We start from the raw sequence: 20,471 nt of genomic DNA on the forward strand, positions 1-20,471 counted from the left end.
CCTTCTTGCCATGTACATGTCTTCTGGGGACTTGTCATGCTTAGGCCATGGCTTCTGCCATCAAAAGATTTTCGCTTGAATGTAGCACAGAAGAATATGAAAGCAATTGCAGCAACCATCATTGGTTTATAGAAGTTAGACTTTTAAAACTCATTGCCATTCAACTCACCAATTTGGGTATTGCTGTTATCTCTGGTGCCATTCTAGAATAATTCATGTTGATTTTGTAGCAGTATCTTACTTCTGCAGTCTCTACAGCACTCTCTATCAAGTTATCATTGACACTAATTTGGTCTTAGTGCATTTTCCTCCATTCACTAACTAAAACAAATAAGTAGCTATGAGGAAAAATGGTACTATTCATCTACCTTTTCACTAAAATTTCTAAATCTATCATGGTGTGGTCTGACTATTCAGTTCCTAAATGGAGAAAATTACTAAAACTAATCATTTTTAACTTGCTTTGTGTCCCTTATGTAATTATTGAGGGGAAATGTAGTTTTATGTTTTTGATTAGTCTCTTAGTTCCAAAGTGTGTATGATTTTATATCGGTGGCACAGTGATTAGCACTGCTGCCTCACACCGCCAGGGACTTGGGTTCAATTCCGGCCTTGGGTCACTGTCTGTGTGGAGTTTGCATATTCTCGCCGTGTCTGCGTGGGTTTCCTCCGGGTGCTCCGGTTTCCTCCCACAATCAAAAGCTGTGCGGGTTAGGTGGATTGGCCATGTTATATTGCCCCTTAGTGTCAGGGGGATTAGCAGGGCAAATTTGTGGGGTTATGGAGATGGGGCCTAGGTGGGATTGTTGTTGGTGCAGGATCAATGGACTGAATGGCCTCCTTCTGTATTGTGGGTATTCTACGATGCTATGATAGTATGTGGCTGAAAAGCTTACTAAGGAGAGTGGATGATATAGTGGGCTGGACCTGGGTCTGTCTTCTCTGGAACTTGGTTCAAAGTTCTGCCAGGCTGATAGAGTGATAATTTATGCTGGCCATAAGATTTTTTCTTGAAATGAGTCTGAGGTATCTCAGTGGGTCCTATTATTAAACTATCCTTAAGTTGAAATCAAGTTGGTAACCACACAGAGGGGTCATAGGGTGAGTGGTGTGTAGGAAATGGGAAATGTCAGTGTAATGGATGCTTCCTTGGTTGGCCCTGAAACATATTATTGAGAGAATTGATGACACTGCAGTTCGTGACCTGCAAGTCCATGATACGGATAGTGGGTGTGTTACTTTTTCAACACCTGACCAATTTCTCCTTGATCAGCACAAGATTTAAATATAATAAAGTTACTTTTAATTTGATTTTTTATTGCCACATGTATTAACATACAGTGAAAAGTATTGTTTCTTGCGCACTGTACAGACAAAGCATACCATTCATAGAGAAAGAAGGAAAGGAGAAAGTGCAGAATATAGTGTTACACATAGCTAGGGTGTAGAGAAAGATCAACTTAATGCAAGGTAAGTCCATTCAAAAGTCTGATGGCAGCAGGGAGGAAGCTGTTGAGTTGGTTGGTACGTGACCTCAGACTTGTGTATCTTTTTCCCGACGGAAGAGAGAATGTCCGAGGTGCGTGGGGTCCTTGATTCTGCTGGCTGCTTTTCCGAGGCAGTGGGAAGTGTAGACAGAGTCAATGGATGGGAGGCTGGTTTGAGTGATGGACTGGGCTTCGTTTACCACCCTTTATAGTTTGGGGATTTTACCTATTCTATCTTGTCTGATTATAAAGGAGCCTGTATTGATTTGTAACTTTATTTTTCTCTGTTTAACCTGGTTAATTTTTAAACAATGTTCAGGAAGATTTGATTTAAAAGAAAAAGCAAAATTGTGATTCCAACACATAAAATTCTCTGATATTTGCTGGAACATTCTGGGCACAGTATATCATGTGCATTATTTGTGTCATAATTTCAGATTTCCATTGATTTTATTTGGGAGAAATTTGGGAGGGTCGTTCAATTCTCTCCCTTAGAAAGCAGTGAAGACTGGGCCATTGAATGTATTCGAGGCTGAGTTAGTTAGATTTTGATCTACAAGGGAGTCGAGGGTTGTGGAGAGGGGGACGGGCAGGAAAATGAAGTTGAGGCCACAAGTGAATCAGCAGTCACCTTATTTGAATAATGGACTACTCCCTGATTGGTGGCACAGTGGTTAGCACTGCAGCCTCACAGCGCCAGGGACCCGGGCTCAATTCCAGCCTTGGGTCACTGTCTGTGTAGAGTTTGCATGTTCTCCCCGTGTCCACGTGGGTTTCCTCCGGGTGCTCCGGTTTCCTCCCACACTTCAAAGATGTGTGGGTTAGGTTGATTGGCCACGCTAAATTGACCATTAGTGTCAGGGGGAATTAGCAGGGTAAATACGTGGGGTTACAGGGATGGAGTCTGAGTGGGATTGTTGTCGGTGCAGGCTCAATGGGCCAAATGGCCTCCTTCTGTGCTGTAGGGATTCTATGATTGTATTCTATGTTTCACCCAATTACCCACCACCTTCCTTGAACCCATTTGATTACTCTTCCCAGCCATCCTCCTGACTACAATAGGTCATGAATGTAGCCCAATCCATCACGCAAACCAGCCTCCCATCCATTGACTCTGTCTACACTTCCCGCTGCCTCGGCAAAGCAGCCAGCATAATTAAGGACCTCATGCATCCCAGACATTCTCTCTTCCTTCTTCTTCCATTGGGAAAAAGATACAAAAGTCTGAGGTCACGTACCAATCGACTCAAGAACAGCTTCTTCCCTGCTGCCATCAGATTTGCATTACCTCGCATTAAGTTGATCTTTCTCTACACCATAGCTATGACTGTAACACTACATTCTGCACTCTCTCTTTCCTCCTCTATGAACGGTATGCTTGTCTGTATAGTGCGCGAGAAACAATACTTTTCACTGTACTAATACATGTGACAATAATAAATCAAATCAAATCAAACCGATCACCCTTCATCCTCCCCGCCTACCCAACCCCGACAGGATCTGACCAACACTGACAAGTCCCAACTGCTCACCAACGATATGTCTGCACCCATCTAGAACCGACTACCTGCCTCACCACTCAACACACCCGCCCGACCCCTGCCCGGCTCAACACCCCCGCCCGGTCTCAACACCCCCGCCCGGCTCTCAACACCCCCGCCCAACACAACCCCCCGCCCCGACACAACCCCCCCGCCCGACTCAACCCCCCCGACCGGCTCAACACCCCCGCCCGGCTCAACACCCCCGCCCGGCTCATCACCCCAGCTCACCCACCTGTCCGTTCATTCACTCATCCATTCATTAGCATTTATTAAGAGACTGGACCTTTATACTTACCCAAAAATGGCAGCTGGTGCCCTAAAAAGTGGGAGTTCCTGTCTTCCTCGACTCTACTGTTTTCTGATGGAGTTCCTCAGGAGCCCTGCACTTTGTATTTCTTTGACGGCGTGGATCAGAAGACCCCGGACAGAATGTGCTCAGCATCGGGTCGGGAGGATCTTTGCATGCAGTGGTATTGTGCTCAGCTTGTAGCATTGTCACTGCTCAGAAGATTCAGGTCAATGAGACAACTGAGGCTTTTTAGCACCCCTAACCTTTCTAGTATTTTTACATTTGTACACGGTTAGGACAATGTGGGAGGGAAGAATTAATTCTAGCCCTCTGTGGCACAGTGGTTAGCACGGCTGTCTTACAGTGCCAGGGACCCGGGTTCAATTCCCGGCTTGGGTCACCGTCTGTGTGGAGTTTGCACATTCTCCCCGCGGGTTTCCTCCAGGTGCTCCAGTTTCCTCCCACATTCTGAAAGACGTGCTGGTTAGGGTGCATTGACCCGAACAGGCGCCAGAGTGTGGCGACGAGGGGAATTTCATAGTAACTTCATTGCAATGTTAATGTAAGCCTTACTTGTGACTAATAAATAAACTTTTACTTTACAGTGTGATGCTGGGGAATGAATTACACCAAGAGACTTTCCTAGCAGTCTCACAACAATCCGCTTCCTCACAAACCAGTCTCAGACCATTTAAAAAAAATAAATGAAATAAAAATCTGACATAAATTCGGTCAGACCACTTTGGGAAGTGTACAATCTGTTTCTAATGTAATATTTGAAGCAGGTTGTGCCAGAAATGACACACACTATGGTTTGAAAACGACACTATAAATGGAGCATAAGTCAATACTGTGCTATAGGCTTTGTTTTTAGTTTGATGTTGTGCCAATTCAGCAAGTCATCTCATTCGTGCCATTCATTTCTGCCTCTGACCACAAATATGGCACCAAGATGAAGTAGGACATTTCTGAATTCACGGTGTTCTTAAAATCAACTGGAAGACGTGACTATTCGAGTTTTCACTTTTGCGCAGCTCTTTCCATTCAGTCTTTCCAGCCTCAACAGACAGAAATAACTTTGAACAGTAATGTTTGTAGCTTAAACACATTTTTAAAAAAAACTTTTTTTTTAACAATGAAACGTTTTATCGCAAGTGTGTCTAATAAGTTGTTGATAACAATGGCTGTCATTCCGATCTCTTGGAATTTATTCTGGGCAATGGTCAGAGTTGTAAGGGGTGAGCGTATTTACTTAACTCTTGTGTATCACGAGTAGCACTTCTGCACAATGTCCAATGTGGTAGAAGAATGCAGTCTTGTGTGTGTGTTTTTAAATTAGAGGAAGGGTTGTACTCCATGCATTCAACTAGTAAAGAAAATCAGTTAATTGCCACACTTTATAGGAATGTGTCCAGTGGCACTATGGTTAGCACTGCTGCCTCACAGCGCCAGGGACCTGGGTTCAATTCTGGTCTTGGATGACTGTCTGTGGAGTTTGCGCATTCTCGCCGTGTCTGCGTGGCTTTCCTCCGGGTGCTCTGGTTTCCTCCCACAGTCCAAAGATGTGCGGATTTGGTTGATTGGCCATACTAAATTATCCTTAGTGTCAGGGGGATTAGCAGGGTAAATAAGGTGAGAGAGGTTACGGGGATAGGGCCTGGGTGGGGCTGTTGTGGGGGCAGGCTCGTTAGGTCAAATGGCCTCCTTCTGCACTGTAGGGATCATCTGATTCTGTGATTAATGTACATATAGTGGGCACATTAGGTCTGTCACTGATTACAATCCCTATGCAGCCTAATGGGAAAATATGGGCAAGATTTTCCAGCCTCCCAGTGTTTCCTGCCGACAGGAGGTGGCGCGTTGTTTGCTAGCAGTGGGATTCTCTGGTCCTGCCACTGTCAATGGGAATTCCCAATGATGAAGTCAATAACTGATCCTTGGAATCAATCCAGACATTGCCTTTGACTAATCGGAAGAACGGATAAAGAGAAAAAGTAACTGGACTGACTTATTTTCCTTTATTTTTTCATGCTGCTCTCTCTAACTGATAGCTCATAGGACCATAGAAGTAGATTTTATGGATTTTTCTGTGATGGTTCACTTACCTGAAACACCACGGCCAAATCACCCACCCAAAGTACTCAGCCTGGCTAAAGGTGGGATATGGTGTTCCACACCATTGATGCTGGGCCCATTGTTGCTCACCAGTTATATAAATGATTTGGGGTGGAATTCTCCATTTTGAGACTCTGGCAGATGTAGGAATATGGAATGTTTCCCTGATCTCATTGATGATGCACCCAGATGTTTCACACCATATTCAGTGGCAGGGTAGGCCTCAATGGCGCGTAGTCTCCCATTCTCCCCAGGCACCATATTGAAAAGGTGTCCAACATCACTGACCCACCATTGAAGAGAGACGGTGGACCTGCAGAAAATGAAACAGAAACAGAAAATTCTGGAAAATCTCAGAAGGTCTGACAGCATCTGTGGAGAGAGAATAGAACCAACGTTTCAAAGGCGTTATCCAGACTCGAATCGTTGGCTCTGTTCTCTCTCCACAGCTGCTGAGATTTTCCAGCATTTTCTGTTTTTGTTTCAGATTCCAGCATCCACAGTATTTTGTCTTTATTTCCTGAAAATGAAGATGGATCTCTGGCAGCATTCCGAAACCCGGAAATGGACCTGCTCAGAACGAAGATGGATGCCCTTGAACATTCTGAGGCTGGAAGGTGGACCCCCTCCAGGACACTGAATCTGGAAGGCCCACCTGCAGATGCTCCCTCCACCCACTGCTGTGGTGTCTAGGCTCCAGGGTTGCGGATAGCCTTCATCTTAAACTCCGGAGACAACCTTCTTCAGATGAGACATCTGCATGACACTTTGTTCCAAATGTATTTGACGGGATGCAAATGAAGTTCACACCAGCCTTTGGCGAGCTTTCTGCTATGGCGAGCATCAATGGACGATCCTACTGTAAACTCGCGCCAATGTGAAATTGATTTCTGGGCCTCCCGCTGTCTTCTCCCAACTTGCCTACCATCGGACATGCCGGCAATTGCTTGGGAGAATTCCACCCTTGAACTTGGGACTCGGATGTATAATTCCAAAATGTGCATGCAACACCCAATTGGAGGGTGTAGGTGACGAAGGTGTCAAAGATGTGCGGGTTAGGTTGATTGGCCATGTTAAAATTGCCCCTTAGTGTCCTGAGATGCGTAGGTTAGAGGGATTAGTGGGTAGATATGTAGGGATATGGGGGTAGGGCATGGGTGGGATTGTGGTCGGTGCAGACGCGATGGGCCAAATGGCCTCTTTCTGCACTGTAGGGTTTCTATGATTCTATGACACAGAGGAACAAAATACAGGAAAACGTGAATAAAGTTGCAGAATAGGTGTGTAATTGGGACTTCAATATTGATAACTGTGAGGTGGTGCATTTTAGTAGGAAGAATAAGGAGGCCACATTGGAAAATAAATATGTTAATGGGTCAGAGGAACAGGCATCTGGTACTCCAGGGTATAGATACATAAATCCCTAAAAATAGCAATGCTGTTAAAAAGACTATAAAAAGCAAACAAAGCCATTGGGTTCATTTCTGGATAGAAGTAAAGCAGGCAAGTTTTATTAAACTTGTGTAGAAGCTTGGTTAGACCACTCTTGGAGTACCATAAATAGTTTTACTCTCTAAGTGAGTGGAACTTGAGAAGATGCAAAATCAGAACTGAGTGGTGCTACCTAAATTTATTTATTTATTAGTCACAAGTAAGGCTTACATTAACACTGCAATGAAATTACTGTGAAGCTACACTGAATGAAGTTACACTCCTGCGCCTGTTCGGGTCAATGCACCTAACCAGCACGTCTTTCAGAATGTGGGAGGAAACCGGAGCACCCGGAGGAAACCCACGCAGACACAGGGAGAATGTGCAGACTCCACACAGACAGTGCCCTAAGCCAGGAATCGAACCCAGGTCCCTGCGGTTGTAAGGCAGCAGTGCTAACCCACTGTGCCACCGCGCCACTCCTACTACAAGTGATAGACACATTTAAGGGAAAGTTAGATAAACACATGAGAGAGAAAAGATTAGGAGGATATTCTGATGGAATTTGATGAAGAAGAATGGGGAGCAGAATGCAGCATGGAGTTATCTGTTGGGCTGAATGTACTGTTTCTATGCTGTCGATGCTATTTAATAATATGTGCTATCTAACTATGTTGGAGAAGAAAATTACTTATTGATAAGTAGATCAATAACTGTCCACTCGAAGGATGGAAAGTTTTGCTCCAAGCGACTCGTGATGCAGATTCCAGTTCATCAAACCCATTCGTCCAACTTTGTTCATTGTCATCTGAAGCAACTTAATGAGTATGTCATCAGTGATGACTGATCGATGGAAGCATTGAATACAAAGGCAGTGAAATCATGTTGAATCTTTATAAAGCTTCTAGTTCGGGCTAGAAAAGGACTTGAGGATCCTTGAGTGGGTGCAGAGGATATTTTCCCAGAATGGTTCCAAGGATGAGGCTTAAGGTTAGGTGGGAGAAGTGGGGGATCTTCTCCTTGGATCAAAAGAGATAGGGGGAGATCTGACAGAGGTGTAAAAGACTATGACAAGTTTAAATAAAGTAGACAAAGAAAAGCTGATGGTGCAAGGATGAGGAGGACACAGATTTAGGCCGGAATGTTATAGCTGTTCACGCTGGCAGGATTTTCCCATCCCACTGCAGTGAACAGAGATTTAGCTGGTGCCGACTTTGCTGCAGCGAAAGCGTGGCATGAAGAGCTGGTAAGATCTTAATATTTTCAGTAAGAAATGGGGGGATGTGAGGAAGAAATTTTTACACAGCGAGTGGTAATGACCTGGAACTTGCTGCCTCCAAGGGTAATGGAAGCCGAGACGATCATGATTCCAAAACAAAATTGGATGGCCACTTGAGGGAAATAAATGTGCAGGGCTACAGGGATAGAGCAGAGTGTGGGACTGACTGGATTACTCCACAGAGAGCCAGCATGGACTCAATGTGCCCAATATCCTCCTTGCCTACTGTAATGACTCTGACCTGCCTGCGGTGATAATGTTAAAATCATTGCAATAATGTTGCAACAATCCATAGTTGATGCTGTTGGCTTCACTGAGCAGCTTAAATTCCTTGTTCTGAAGAGACGCCTATGGGTAAATTTCAGTTGCCTTTTGGACAGGGACGACCTGGTACCTCACCAAATTATCTTGTAAATAGCTACAGCAAAATCTGAACGATAGCAACCCCACCTTCATACAGGACCTTTGATTTAATATTGATTTCAGCCAAGGGTTGACCAAACCTGACATGTTATGAGTTGTGCATCTTCATATCCCACATTTGAACAACCAAGTTTGTTTGGGGACGATTATGTTACTAATTTACCCGGCAGTCAATACACAACTAAGGACAGCATTCTTCTTGGGACCGTGAGGGAAAGGTCCTAAGAAAAAACTGTTGACCTCCGGACATTCCAAAGTGCATCACCGCCAATGAAGTATTTTTGACATGGGGTTAAGGTCGACAACCGTGCAAACCAACTTGTGCACAGCAAGGACCAATAAAGTTTAATGGAATAAATAATTATTTATCTGTTTTATTGATGTTGGTTGAGTGATTAGTGCGACCCCTTAGATCTGCAGAAATTTCTGCCAGTTCTGATCATAGGGACCTTTGCAGTAAGCTAGCTTCTCCAGCTACCTTTGAAGACTCCAAGATGGTGAGAGGTTTCAGTTCATTCCAGCCATAAGATCCTAAACTTTATTCTGAAGGCAATGCTCAAAATGTAAAATCATTTAAATTGAATTATTTTAAGGAACCAGTGTTCAATGGCTCGTGCCTTTAAAAAAAGTAAAGTTTATTTATTAGTCACAAGTAAGGCTTACATTAACACTGCAATGAAGTTACTATGAAATTCCCCTAGTCATCACAGTCCGGCGCCTGTTCGGGTCAATGCACCTAACCAGCACGTCTTTCAGAATGTGGGGGGAAACTGGAGCACCCGGAGGAAACCCACGCAGACACAGGGAGAACATGCAAACTCCACACAGACAGTGACCCAAATCAAGAATCGAACCCATGTCCCTGGCTCTGTGAGGCAGCAGTGCTAACCATTGTACTACTGTGCCGCCCCAAGACATTCAAAGCTAAACTATTAGTTCACCAAACATTCATGACAATGTTGCTGTTCTGTTAAGGAATGGCTTAAACTTCTTTTCACTCAGAACGTTAACTGTTTTTCCAGGAACTCTCACAATACTAACTATAGATAAGCATCATTTATGTAAACCCTCCGGTCAAACCCAGTCAGTGCGACACCGTTGTTTAAAATTTGTATAATATCAAACTTTAACTTGTAGTTTCAGCAGTTCATTAATTAACAAATATCTCAAATATTGCTGTATTTTAAGTTTGAATGTGTATTATTTAATGAAAAATCACATTTTACTTGTGAGTTAATTGATCTTCACCTGTTCATCGCTAACTGCGAAATTGCCTAATTTTACATATGGATTTACGGATTGGAGGGCTTGTAACATGGTGCAAGGTTCCTTGAGTTGAATCATAGAACACTTACATTCGGCCCATCTAGTCTGCACCGACTCTCCAAAAGTGCATCCCACCCAAACCCATCCCTGTAACCACACCCATTTACCCCGCTAATTCCCCAATCTACACATCTTGGGTCACTAAGATGGCCAATCCACCTAACCTGCACATCTTTCGGGCTGTGGGAGGAAACCGGAGCATGTGGAGGAAACTCACGCAGACACGGGGAGAACGTGTAAACTCCACACAGTCAACCGAGGCCAGAATTGAACCCAGGTCCCTGGCGCTGTGAGGCAGCAGTACTAACCACTGTGCCACCATGCCATCCTTGAGCAAGTGACCATGTAATCCCTGTTTTGCCACAGTCAACTCCTGATATAAAAAGGTCAATGCCAGTTTCAATTGGGGAACTTTAATTTTAGAGACCACATTGCATGCACCTTGCTCCAAATTTTAAAAATATTCAGTTTCAATATTGGAATCTCATGGAAAGTGCCAGCTTCGATATATTTGTATAAACCAAATTGAAGTGGAGGTATTGTTGATCTTCTGTTCAAACATTCCGATTGGCAAGTTCAGGTATGGACACTTCTATATGTATCAGTTCAAGTGTAAACATGCCTATACTATATCCCAATAGTTGTTAACCAACCAAGAAATTATGTTGTGTGAAAATAGTGTGCCCAGAGAAGGATTCCGACATGCTAATCAGAATTTGTACCTTACCATTTAGTTTTGTTCCAAAAATTGAATTATTTGGAAATTTAGTGAAACATGATTTGGATTTGTTGGAAGTTTTGAAAATGCATTGTGATGAAGTGTGGCATCTCATATGCAAAAAGCTCTCCTTTGCTTTTCTTGTTCCCATTGCCACAGGTCACAGCTGTAGTCGCTGATCGCCTCACGAGGGGAGGGACTCACCCTTCACAATGACAGTATGACTATTTGTCATACTAAGTTTTTTTTTAAGTCTTCAGAGGACATCTCCATATTGATGTGCCCTCTCTTTCCCTTGCCTACATTGGCAGCTCATATGGGTGGCATGGTGGCACAGTGGTTAGCACTGCGGCCTCACAGAGCCAGGAACCCAGGTTTGATTCCTGGCTTGGGTCACTGTGTGGGAGTCTGCACATTCTCCCCATATCTGTGTGGGTTTTCTCCCGGGTGCTCCGGTTTCCTTCCACAATCTAAAAGATGTGCAGGTTAGATGGGTTGGCCATGCTAAATTTCCCCTTAGTGTCCCAAGATGTGTAAGTTAGGGGAGATGGTGGGGTAAATGGGTAGGGTTACGGGGATGCGTTTGGGTGCTGGTTAGATGCGTTGGCCATGCTAAATTCTCCTTCAGTGTACCCGAACAGGCGCCGGAGTGTGGCGACTAGGGGATTTTCACAGTAAGTTCATTGCAGCATTAATGTAAGCCTACTTGTGACACTAATAAATAAACTCTAAACATCTCTGCAAATGGGAGTGCTGATCTGTGAATTGTGGAGGCGTCCGAAGGCCTGCTTCCATCCTTGATAGGATTGGGCTCCTGGAGGCGACCAATAATAAAGTCACTTCCAGCGTCAACCCTGCCAACAATTCCGGGTTCCCGAACCAGAATTCAGCCTGTCATCAGTATCAGGACTTTGGAACAAAAAATCCAACCCTAGGTAACAGCATTTTACTGGGTGTGAGTATAAATTTCTGAACATACCGTTCACGTTCTTGTTCGAGGAGGTTGGTGAATTCATCACTCTTTTCCATGTAGTCTACATGTTTCTTTTTCTCATCTTCCAATTCGTCTACTGTCTGTCTGTGGGATCTTTCTACCAGGAGAAGTTGCTCTAACATCCGTCTGTGCGTCTCCTTCTGTTTTTCAACGAGTTTGTCGAGCTGTGCATAGAGCAAAATTATGTTCCATTATGTACCTTAAAATTGGGGACTATCTGTTCAGAATAATTATGCCTCAAATTTCTTTGCGGTTTCTGTAGGAGCCCTGCCAACTCCTTGGGCAGTAACTTGGGCATGGCCCACTTTCAGGACCCAGTAGCGCTGGGTCACCAACAGTTCTGAAATTTCACCTGTGGTCTTTGTTTACAGTGACTGCCACTCACAAGGGCAATAATGTCAGGGCAAAGACTCGCGCTGGACTGGTGGCTAGCGTGCTGATTGAGAAACTGATAGCTGAAACAAACAAGATTCTGAGGGGACTTGACAGAACACAAGCTGAGAGAATGTTTCCCCTCGTGGGAGAATCCTGAACAAGGGTTTGCACAGTTTTAGAGTCAAGTGTAAGATGGAGATGAGGAGGAATTTCTTTTCTCAGAGGATCCTTAATGTTTGGAATCCGCTATCCCAGAGAGCAGTGGAGGCTGGGTCATTGAGTATATTCAAAACAGAGTTAGAACGATTTTTGTTCTACAAAAGCGTTGAGATTTATTGGGGAAAGACAGAAAATTGGAGTTTAAGTTTAAGTAGGCTTACTTTAACACTGCAATGAAGTTAATGTGAAAAGCCCCTAGTCGTCACACTCCGGCGTCTGTTGGATACACTGAGGGAGAATTTAGCATGGCCAATGCACCTAACCAGCACGTCTTTAGGACTGTGGGAGGACCGGAGAGAACCCAAGCAGACATGGGGAGAACGTGCAGAGTCCACACAGACAGTGACCCAAGCCGGGAATCGAAGCCGGGTGCCTGGCGCTGTGAGGCAGCAGTACTAACCATTATGCCACCATACCGCCCTAATTTACATGGACACTCCAATGAGCACCCAATGGGTTCTTGGTGAAGGTCGCCAGGTGGGAGACTTTCTGGCTGCGGGGGGCAAATGGGAGTTCAGGATGTATCTTAAGTCGTGCGAGTGCCTTCTCCCCAGTCAAAATTGTGCCCTCCCGCTGACCTAGTCAGAGATGATGTGGAGATGCCGGCGTTGGACTGGGGTAAACACAGTAAGAAGTCTCACAACATCAGGTTAAAGTCCAACCTGTTGGACTTTAACCTGGTGTTGTGAGACTTCTTACCCAGTCAGAGATCACAGCTGATGGATTGTTGAGGCCGATATGTTACACACTGTGAGAAACTTATTGCTGTGGAGAGGGGATTTTTGCTGAGTTGGAATTCCTGCCAGATAGATGATCACTCAAATTCCAAAGCCTCTGACAGATCACTTATTACTTGTCATTGGAATCCACGGCAGGTTTAGGAATTCATTTTGCAGCCTGTCTCAAAAACCTCTCCAACTTTTGGAGATTTAGCTTTCCATCTGCCAGGGGGGGATGTTTAAAAAGACAAATACAGATAAGATTCAGTTCTTTCAAAAATTCTATTAAGGCAATTTAGATTCACATTGATTTTTAAATGCCAGCCAGAATTTTTCTGGTGTTTAAAAGAAATAGATTCTGTAATCGGAAATGGGGAACTTAAACCCAGGTGGCCTCAATGTCATTTGCCAAGAGAATTAAACCAAAAGTTTATTTATTAGTCACAAGTAGGCTTTCATTATCATTGCAATGAAGTTACTGTGAAATTCCCCTGCCATCATCCTGGAATAAGGGAACACATGAAGCTAGTAACCAGATAATTTGACGGCAAATAACTTCTACTTGCTGAGAAAGGGCTCTGCCACAGCAGAATTCCTATTCTTGCTTTGATCCTCAGTGATTGAATTTAAACATTATGGATTGGTTTATGGAGGAACACAGCAGCCAGGTTTTCTGCTCCTTATTGTTGTACAATGGCTTCACTTGAAACTATACATGCTTGCCACATGAGGACATTACCAGGCCTGGTTATGTCTCGTTTGGTCAAAAGCTCTGCCAGCGGTAACTGCCTCAGCTCATACATGAGGAATAATTGTCTGGTGGGGCACCAAAGAGCTGCTACCCCCTATTTAAAATTGTGCCATTCAAGAAAAGAAAGTTGGATGGAAGTTGAAACAAAAATCATGGTTAAATGCGTAGGTAGTGAACTATTAAGAGAAACATTGTGAGTTTTTCATCGACAATGACTAGTCATTGTAATGGAAAGCTGAAAAATATCTCCTAAGCTCATTTCAGACGGGATTTCTTTCTGGTGTCCCATTTTAATATCCAGTTTTTAATTGATTTTTATTGGTAAGACCATAAGACGTAAGAGCAGAATTAGCCCATTGGCCCATCATGACTGTTCCGCCATTAAATGAGATCATGACTGATCCAGTGTGTTAATCCTCGACTTCGCTTCCCCGCCTTATCCCCATAAACGCTTGATGACCTTACTGATTAAAACCTGTCAATCTCAAATGGGATGTTCTGCTGTAAATAGTGAGTCTGTGACTAACGGAAGCTCAGCAGAGGAAAATGTTACAGGCCCATTTATAAAATTACAGAAACTTATAGCACAAACAAAAAGCCATTTGATCTGCCAAGGTCATGCCAACTCTTTAAAATTGAATTTGTGCTGAGATTTGCATCCTCATCTCAGAAGCTCCCCATCTTCAATACCTGTCCAACTCCTTCTTAAAATTATTCACGGAATCAGCTTCCACCTCCTTTCTTGGCAAAGCTTTCCAGATCCTGGCGACTCTTGAGTGGAAAGAAGAATTCTCCTCACCGCACCCCTTGATCATTTTCCAATGATCCAAACTTTTACAGATGCACCATAGAAAGCATTCTTTCTGGCTCTATCACAGCTTGGTATGACAAGAAACTACAAAAGGTTGTGAATGTAGCCTGATCCATCACGCAAACCAGCCTCCCATCCATTGACTCTGTCTACACTTCCCGCTGCCTCGGCAAAGCAGCCAACATAATTAAGGACCCCACGCACCCCGGACATTCTCTCTTCCACCTTATTCCGTCGGGAAAAGGATATAAAAGTCTGAGGTCACGTACCAACTGACTCAAGAACAGCTTCTTCCCTGCTGCTGTCAGACTTTTGAATGGACTTACCTTGCATTAAGTTGATCTTTCTCTACACCCTAGCTATGACTGTAACACTACATTCTGCACTCTCTTGTTTCCTTCTCTATGAACGGTATGCTTTGTCTATATAGCGTGCAAGAAACAATAGTTTTCACTGTATGCTAATACATGTGACAATAATAAATCAAATCAATGAATTTTGAATCCATTAATCTAATTACCAACTCAGTTGCAAGAGGGGATACTTTTTTCCTTTCTATCAAACCCTCACCATTTTGTAATCCTTTATTAGACCACTTCTTTCTGATCATTTCTGTTTCAAGTCCCCCATCCGAATTAACACCCTGGTAAACCTCCTGTGCACACTTTCTAATGCAGAAAAAAAGAGACATGCCTTTGAAGCTTTTGGCTTGCACTCATCAGGGCAGGATGTGGAGATGTCGGCGTTGGACTGGGGTGGGCACATTAAGAAGTCTCACAACACCAGGTTAAAGTCCAACAGGTTTATTTGGAATCACTTTCGGAGCACTGCTCCTTCCCCAGGTGAGTCACACACCCACCTGAGGAAGGAGCAGCGCTCTGAAAGCTCGTGATTCCAAATAAACCTGTTGGACTTTAACCTGACGTTGTGAGACTTCTTACTGTCATTAGGACAGATGTACGAATGTCAAAGGGAATAGCAATTCATAATGCATGTTGAATGGTTGGCAAGTTGGTTTTGATTGGTTGAGATGTTGCCATGGTGAATATACCAGGGGGCTATTGTTCCCCAGACTTGTGTTTGTTCAGAATGGGTGCAATGTCTGGATGTATTTCTTGTACTTGCAGTGGACAGATCCTTGCATATAAATATATGTAGCTTTGAGCCCAACTGATGATCTTAAATTGGCTGTTAGTTTAACTCGCGACTCTTCAGCAAGTGCTGTCCAATTGTAGAATCACATTGAAGGTTAGACATTGGCTGGAACTTTCCGGCCATTCACACCCCGCCGCCGCTGCAAGCAAGAGCGAAGAATTTGGTGCTTAGCCAAATCTCCGTTCACTGCAGAGGCACCAGAGAATCCCGCCGGCGTGAACGACCGGAAAACTCCAGCCATTTTGTTCAAAGTTTTGTAAGCATGTGTTGTTTGAGTACATGATGTGGAGATGCCGGCGTTGGACTGGGGTAAACACAGTAAGAAGTTTAACAACACCAGGTTAAACCAGGTTAAAGCCTCAGGCTCCGAAAACTTGTGTGGCTTTTGCTACCAAATAAACCTGTTGGACTTTAACCTGGTGTTGTTAAACTTCTTACCTTGTTTGAGTACAGCCAGCATTCTGCTCATTGCGAATAGCCAAAGGGATATGCTGTTTGATATGTTCTGCCTATTGTTGGGAAGAACGGCCTATGTACGTGGCGCCTCGTTGGCACAGACATTCATATACTACGTAACTCAAGAACACAAGAGATGGGAGCAGGAGTAGAGCATATGGCCCTTCGTTCAATCGCTCCGCCATTCAATATGATCTGGGGCTACAACTCCACTTCCCTACCTGTTCCCTGTATCCCGTGATTCCCTGAGAGACCAAAAATCCATCTACTCACTTGTGTTGTAGGCAAAACATATTTTTAACTTTCCATCAGCAAAGTTGTTAGTGGTGTCTTCCACTGACTGGATGCTGCCATCAAGCTGAAAAGACATTCTGCCTGCCACGCAAATGAATAACATGGTAGATGAATTTCAGTGCTAGTACAATGCTTGTATGTCCCAGCGACTGGCGGATCACATGAAACAGCATAGCCCTTCAGCTGTTTGCAGTAAGCAGAATGCTGATCATATTCAAACAACACATGCTTAAATAACTAGGGGGCAGTTGTACCAAAAATATTCTAAGTGCCGAATGAGCGTCAAAACAGGAGAGAATCACGCTGACTTTTTTGGGTGAGCTGCCAGTAGCAGTCGTACGGCACTTAGAAAAAGAAAAGAGCCCAGGTGTGATTGTTGCCAGCAGGGAACGTAGATCATAGAGTCCTATAGTGCAGAAGGAGGCCATTCAACCCATCGAATCTGCATCGACCACAATCCCACCAGGCCCTATCCCCACTACCCCACACATTTACCCTAGCTAGTCCCCCTGACACTAAGGGGCAATTTACCATGGCCAATCCACCTAACCTGCACATCTTTGGACTGTGGGAGGAAACTGGAGCACCCAGAGGAAACCCACGCAGACACGGAGAGAATGTGCAAACTCCACACAGACAGTGACCCAAGCCGGGAATCGAACCCGGATCCCTGGCACTGAGGCAGCAATGCTAACCAGTGTGCTACCGTGCCGCCATAGTGCAGGGCTTACTCTTGCCAGGAATTCTTGCTGAGCTCTAGGGGCACCATTGCGCAGGTGCCCTGATCATCCAGTGCTCAGGAGACCTGTCACTTATACCCGTCCAATCGCGATCCCGGATATTGCCTACCCCTCTGGTCACCGCCCTGGACATCGCTCACCACCCCCCCTTCCCCCCCCCAGCCCCTTTCTTTGTTCATTGCTATCCCATCCATAATTTTGCTTGTCTCTTTTAGTATAACCTTCACATCATTTGCTTCCTCCATGGAAACAACTATATATCCTACTAAATGTCCTGGCTTGAGACAATTCACTCCTCTTTAACCTGTGATTATCCCTCTCTCCACTCGCACTGTCTAATTGTAAAGACTTGGTTAACTGTTAAGACTTGCATTCCAACCATTATCTTGCAATTGCGTCTGTCTTTATATGCCGTGCTTGTGAACCCAACTCTTCACTCACCTGATGAAAGAGCAGCGCTCCGAAAGCTTGTGATACCAAATAAAACTGTTGGACTTTAACCTGGCGTTGTGAGATTTTTTACTGGAAAGAGGTTATACCTGGAACATTAACCTAGCTTTCTCCTTCAGCTCTAACTGGCTTTAACTTATGGGGATAAGGGGAAAGTGAAGTTGAACATTACCATATTAGATCAGCCATGATCTCATTGAATGATGGCCTACTCCTGCTCCTATTTATTATGGTCTTAAAAAGGCCACTGCCAGATAAAAGGGCAGGAGGTCTACATTTCAGGCTCTTGTGTCATTTTGGTTAAGGCGTGGACCTCTTTTGTCTTTGTGAATATTTGGGCTAAGTTCTCTCTAGTAATGTCATTCACTAACTATTGAATTTGTTCATAGGATGTGGGTGTCGCTGGCTGGGCCAGCATTTGTTGCCCATCTCTAGTTGCCCTTGAACTGAGTATAATGCTCAGCCATTTCAGAGGGCCGTTAATAGTCAGCCACATTGCTGTGTGTCTGTGTCGGCCAGACCGGATAAGGACAGCAGATTTCTTTCCCTAAAGGACATTAGAGATTCAGATGGGTTCCACATACGTGTTCCACAAGCATAGTATGTTTAAGCTTTAGACTTCTAGTTGAGGGTAATTTTAATTGTGCTCCACAATTGGCAGGAAACACCATTTAATAGGGCGGTGTCTGTTATTCCTTATGTCCCTGTAGATAGAGTAGCCCACTTCTATTTTGTATTGTATTCATTTGGTAAGCTAAGAGCTGAAGGGTCTTGCCAATGAAAATAGCAATCTGGCATGGAGAGACTACAAAACCCTGCTTCGGATTCAAGTGCTCTGCTTATTTGGTTAGGGGTGAGAGGATATAATTACAAAGTTTCACATCAAATTTGCTCGCAGTGGAAGTACTGGCCTTTTGCTTGTAATTTGGCATTCAGCTTGGGAAGACTAACAAGACTTTGTAACTCACATTGCATATACCACATACCTCGACCATTGGTTTCTCATAGATGTCCTCCTGCAGTGAGTCTGCTTTTGCTTGGATTGTGTCCCGTTGGAGAGCTTGTAGCACCTTCTTTGGCATAACAAAGCCATACTGTGCTTCCAGAAGCGCCAAGTCAATTTTCTCCGCTTTTAGTACAGTTATTACTTCATCTCGGGCCTAAAACAAATCCACACAACATGAAGCACTGGCACACTTTGTCACCTGGTGATTTATGGAGAATATTGTACATTAAAGAAGATTTTCTCACGTGCTCACATAAGAACATAGCATTAAAAACTGTGTAATGTGGATAAGTTTGCCAATATGAAAAACTCATCCATTAAAATGTAAAATTAAACTTCACTGTGTCAGACCGAATCTTGGAATTCCTACAGTACAGAAGGCAGCCATTCGGCCCATCGAGTCTGCACCGACAACAATCCCACCCTATCCCTGTAACCCTGCATATGTACCCTGCTAATTCACCTAACATTAAGGGGCAATCTAGCATGGCCAATCCACCTAACCCGCACATCTTTGAACTGTGGGGGGAAACCGGGGCATCCAGAGGAAACCCACGCAGGCACAGGGCAAACATGTAAACTCCACACAGAACACCGAGGCCGGAATCGAACCCGGGTCCCTGACGCTGTGAGGTAGCAGTGCTAACTATCATGCCACCATGAGGTGAATGTCGCGGCTTTTCATCACTAGAAATATCTCCAGAAATTGCATGTATTTCTTATTTTGCAGAATGATGCAAATTTGGACTAAATGTTGAACACTCTGACTGCCTCATGGTTGCCAGCACACTTTTGAGCTGTCTAAAACGTAAAGGTCAACTTATATCCCAATGCAACTGGAACATTTATTCTATTGATCTCCATTTCCTTTGTTTTGTATTCCTGTTTTTTCTCTCTCTTTAACCTTGTGGTTTGGAATTTCTGGTTTAAATTTAGTTCGGTTCCCTGTAGGAACCTGAGCAGAATTAAAAACAGCATTTCTGTCACATATGTTTTTGCACAACTTACTGAAGTGTTCATGGTCAGAAGTTGGCAGAAATTGCGAAGAAAATGATGAACAAATATCATTTAAAAATACTCCAACTGAGGCAAATAGAAATAAGTAAAGCAATCAACTGAAGCTCAGAGAAACTACCACAAAAGTAATTATTTCCATGCCAGTCAAATGACTAGCTGCTGTTTAAAAAAAGAAAATTAGCAGTCAACAGGGCTATTAGTAAATCTATTTAATTTGCAAGAGTTCAGAAGAGTAGAGACCAAGGACTGGGGAGTGTTTGTGATGGAGTTGGTCTAATTTACAAATTGAACGCAATGGATCTGATAAACCAAGTGGTTCTTTCTCATTCAAATCTTATTCTCTGAAAGGCTCAGAGGGCCAAATAGCCTACTCCTGCTCCTGTGTTCTATGTATGGGTATGTCCTAAATGATGCTAAATAGATGTTTCAAGCTGGTAATGTCAGGTTGAGGACTCTGGTTCTGTACTCGTTGGAGTTTAGAAGGATGAGAGGGGATTCTTATTGAAACTTACGGGATACTGCGATGACTGGATAGAGTGGAGGTGGAGAGGATATTTCCACTAGTAGGAAAAGCTAGAACCAGAGGGCACAACCTCAGGCTAAAGGGGCGATCCTTTAAAACAGAGATGAGGAGGAATTTCTTCAGCCAGAGAGTGGTGAGTCTGTGGAACTCTGCCGCAGAAGGCTGGGAGGCCAGGTCATTGAGTGTCTTTTTAAGACAGAGATAGATAGGTTCTTGATTAATCAGGGGATCAGGGGTTATGGAGAAAAGGCAGGAGAATGGGGATGAGAAAAATATCAGCCATGATTGAATGGTGGAGCAGACTCGATGGGCCGAGTGGTCTAATTCTGCTCCTATGTCTTATGGTCTT

At 44.0% G+C, this 20,471-nt stretch overlaps 2 protein-coding genes across 8 annotated transcripts in view; one reads left to right on the forward strand and one right to left on the reverse strand.

Moving 5' to 3' along the window:
• The window catches only part of cmss1 (cms1 ribosomal small subunit homolog), a 331,630-nt gene that overhangs the window by 164,920 nt on the left and 146,239 nt on the right, over positions 1–20,471 (forward strand). The gene's annotated exons all lie outside the window — the stretch shown is intronic.
• filip1l (filamin A interacting protein 1-like) overlaps positions 1–20,471 on the reverse strand; it is a 253,006-nt gene that overhangs the window by 145,794 nt on the left and 86,741 nt on the right. For all 3 annotated transcript variants that reach the window (XM_078232875.1, XM_078232876.1, XM_078232877.1), the window contains 2 exons: positions 18,563–18,736; positions 11,592–11,770 (listed from right to left, as the gene is read on the reverse strand). In XM_078232875.1, coding sequence (XP_078089001.1) covers positions 11,592–11,770; positions 18,563–18,736 — 353 coding nt within the window. The remainder of the gene's footprint in view (positions 1–11,591; positions 11,771–18,562; positions 18,737–20,471) is intronic.

This window comes from Mustelus asterias, chromosome 17 (genome assembly GCF_964213995.1).
Source record: "Mustelus asterias chromosome 17, sMusAst1.hap1.1, whole genome shotgun sequence".
Lineage (NCBI taxonomy): Eukaryota > Metazoa > Chordata > Chondrichthyes > Carcharhiniformes > Triakidae > Mustelus > Mustelus asterias.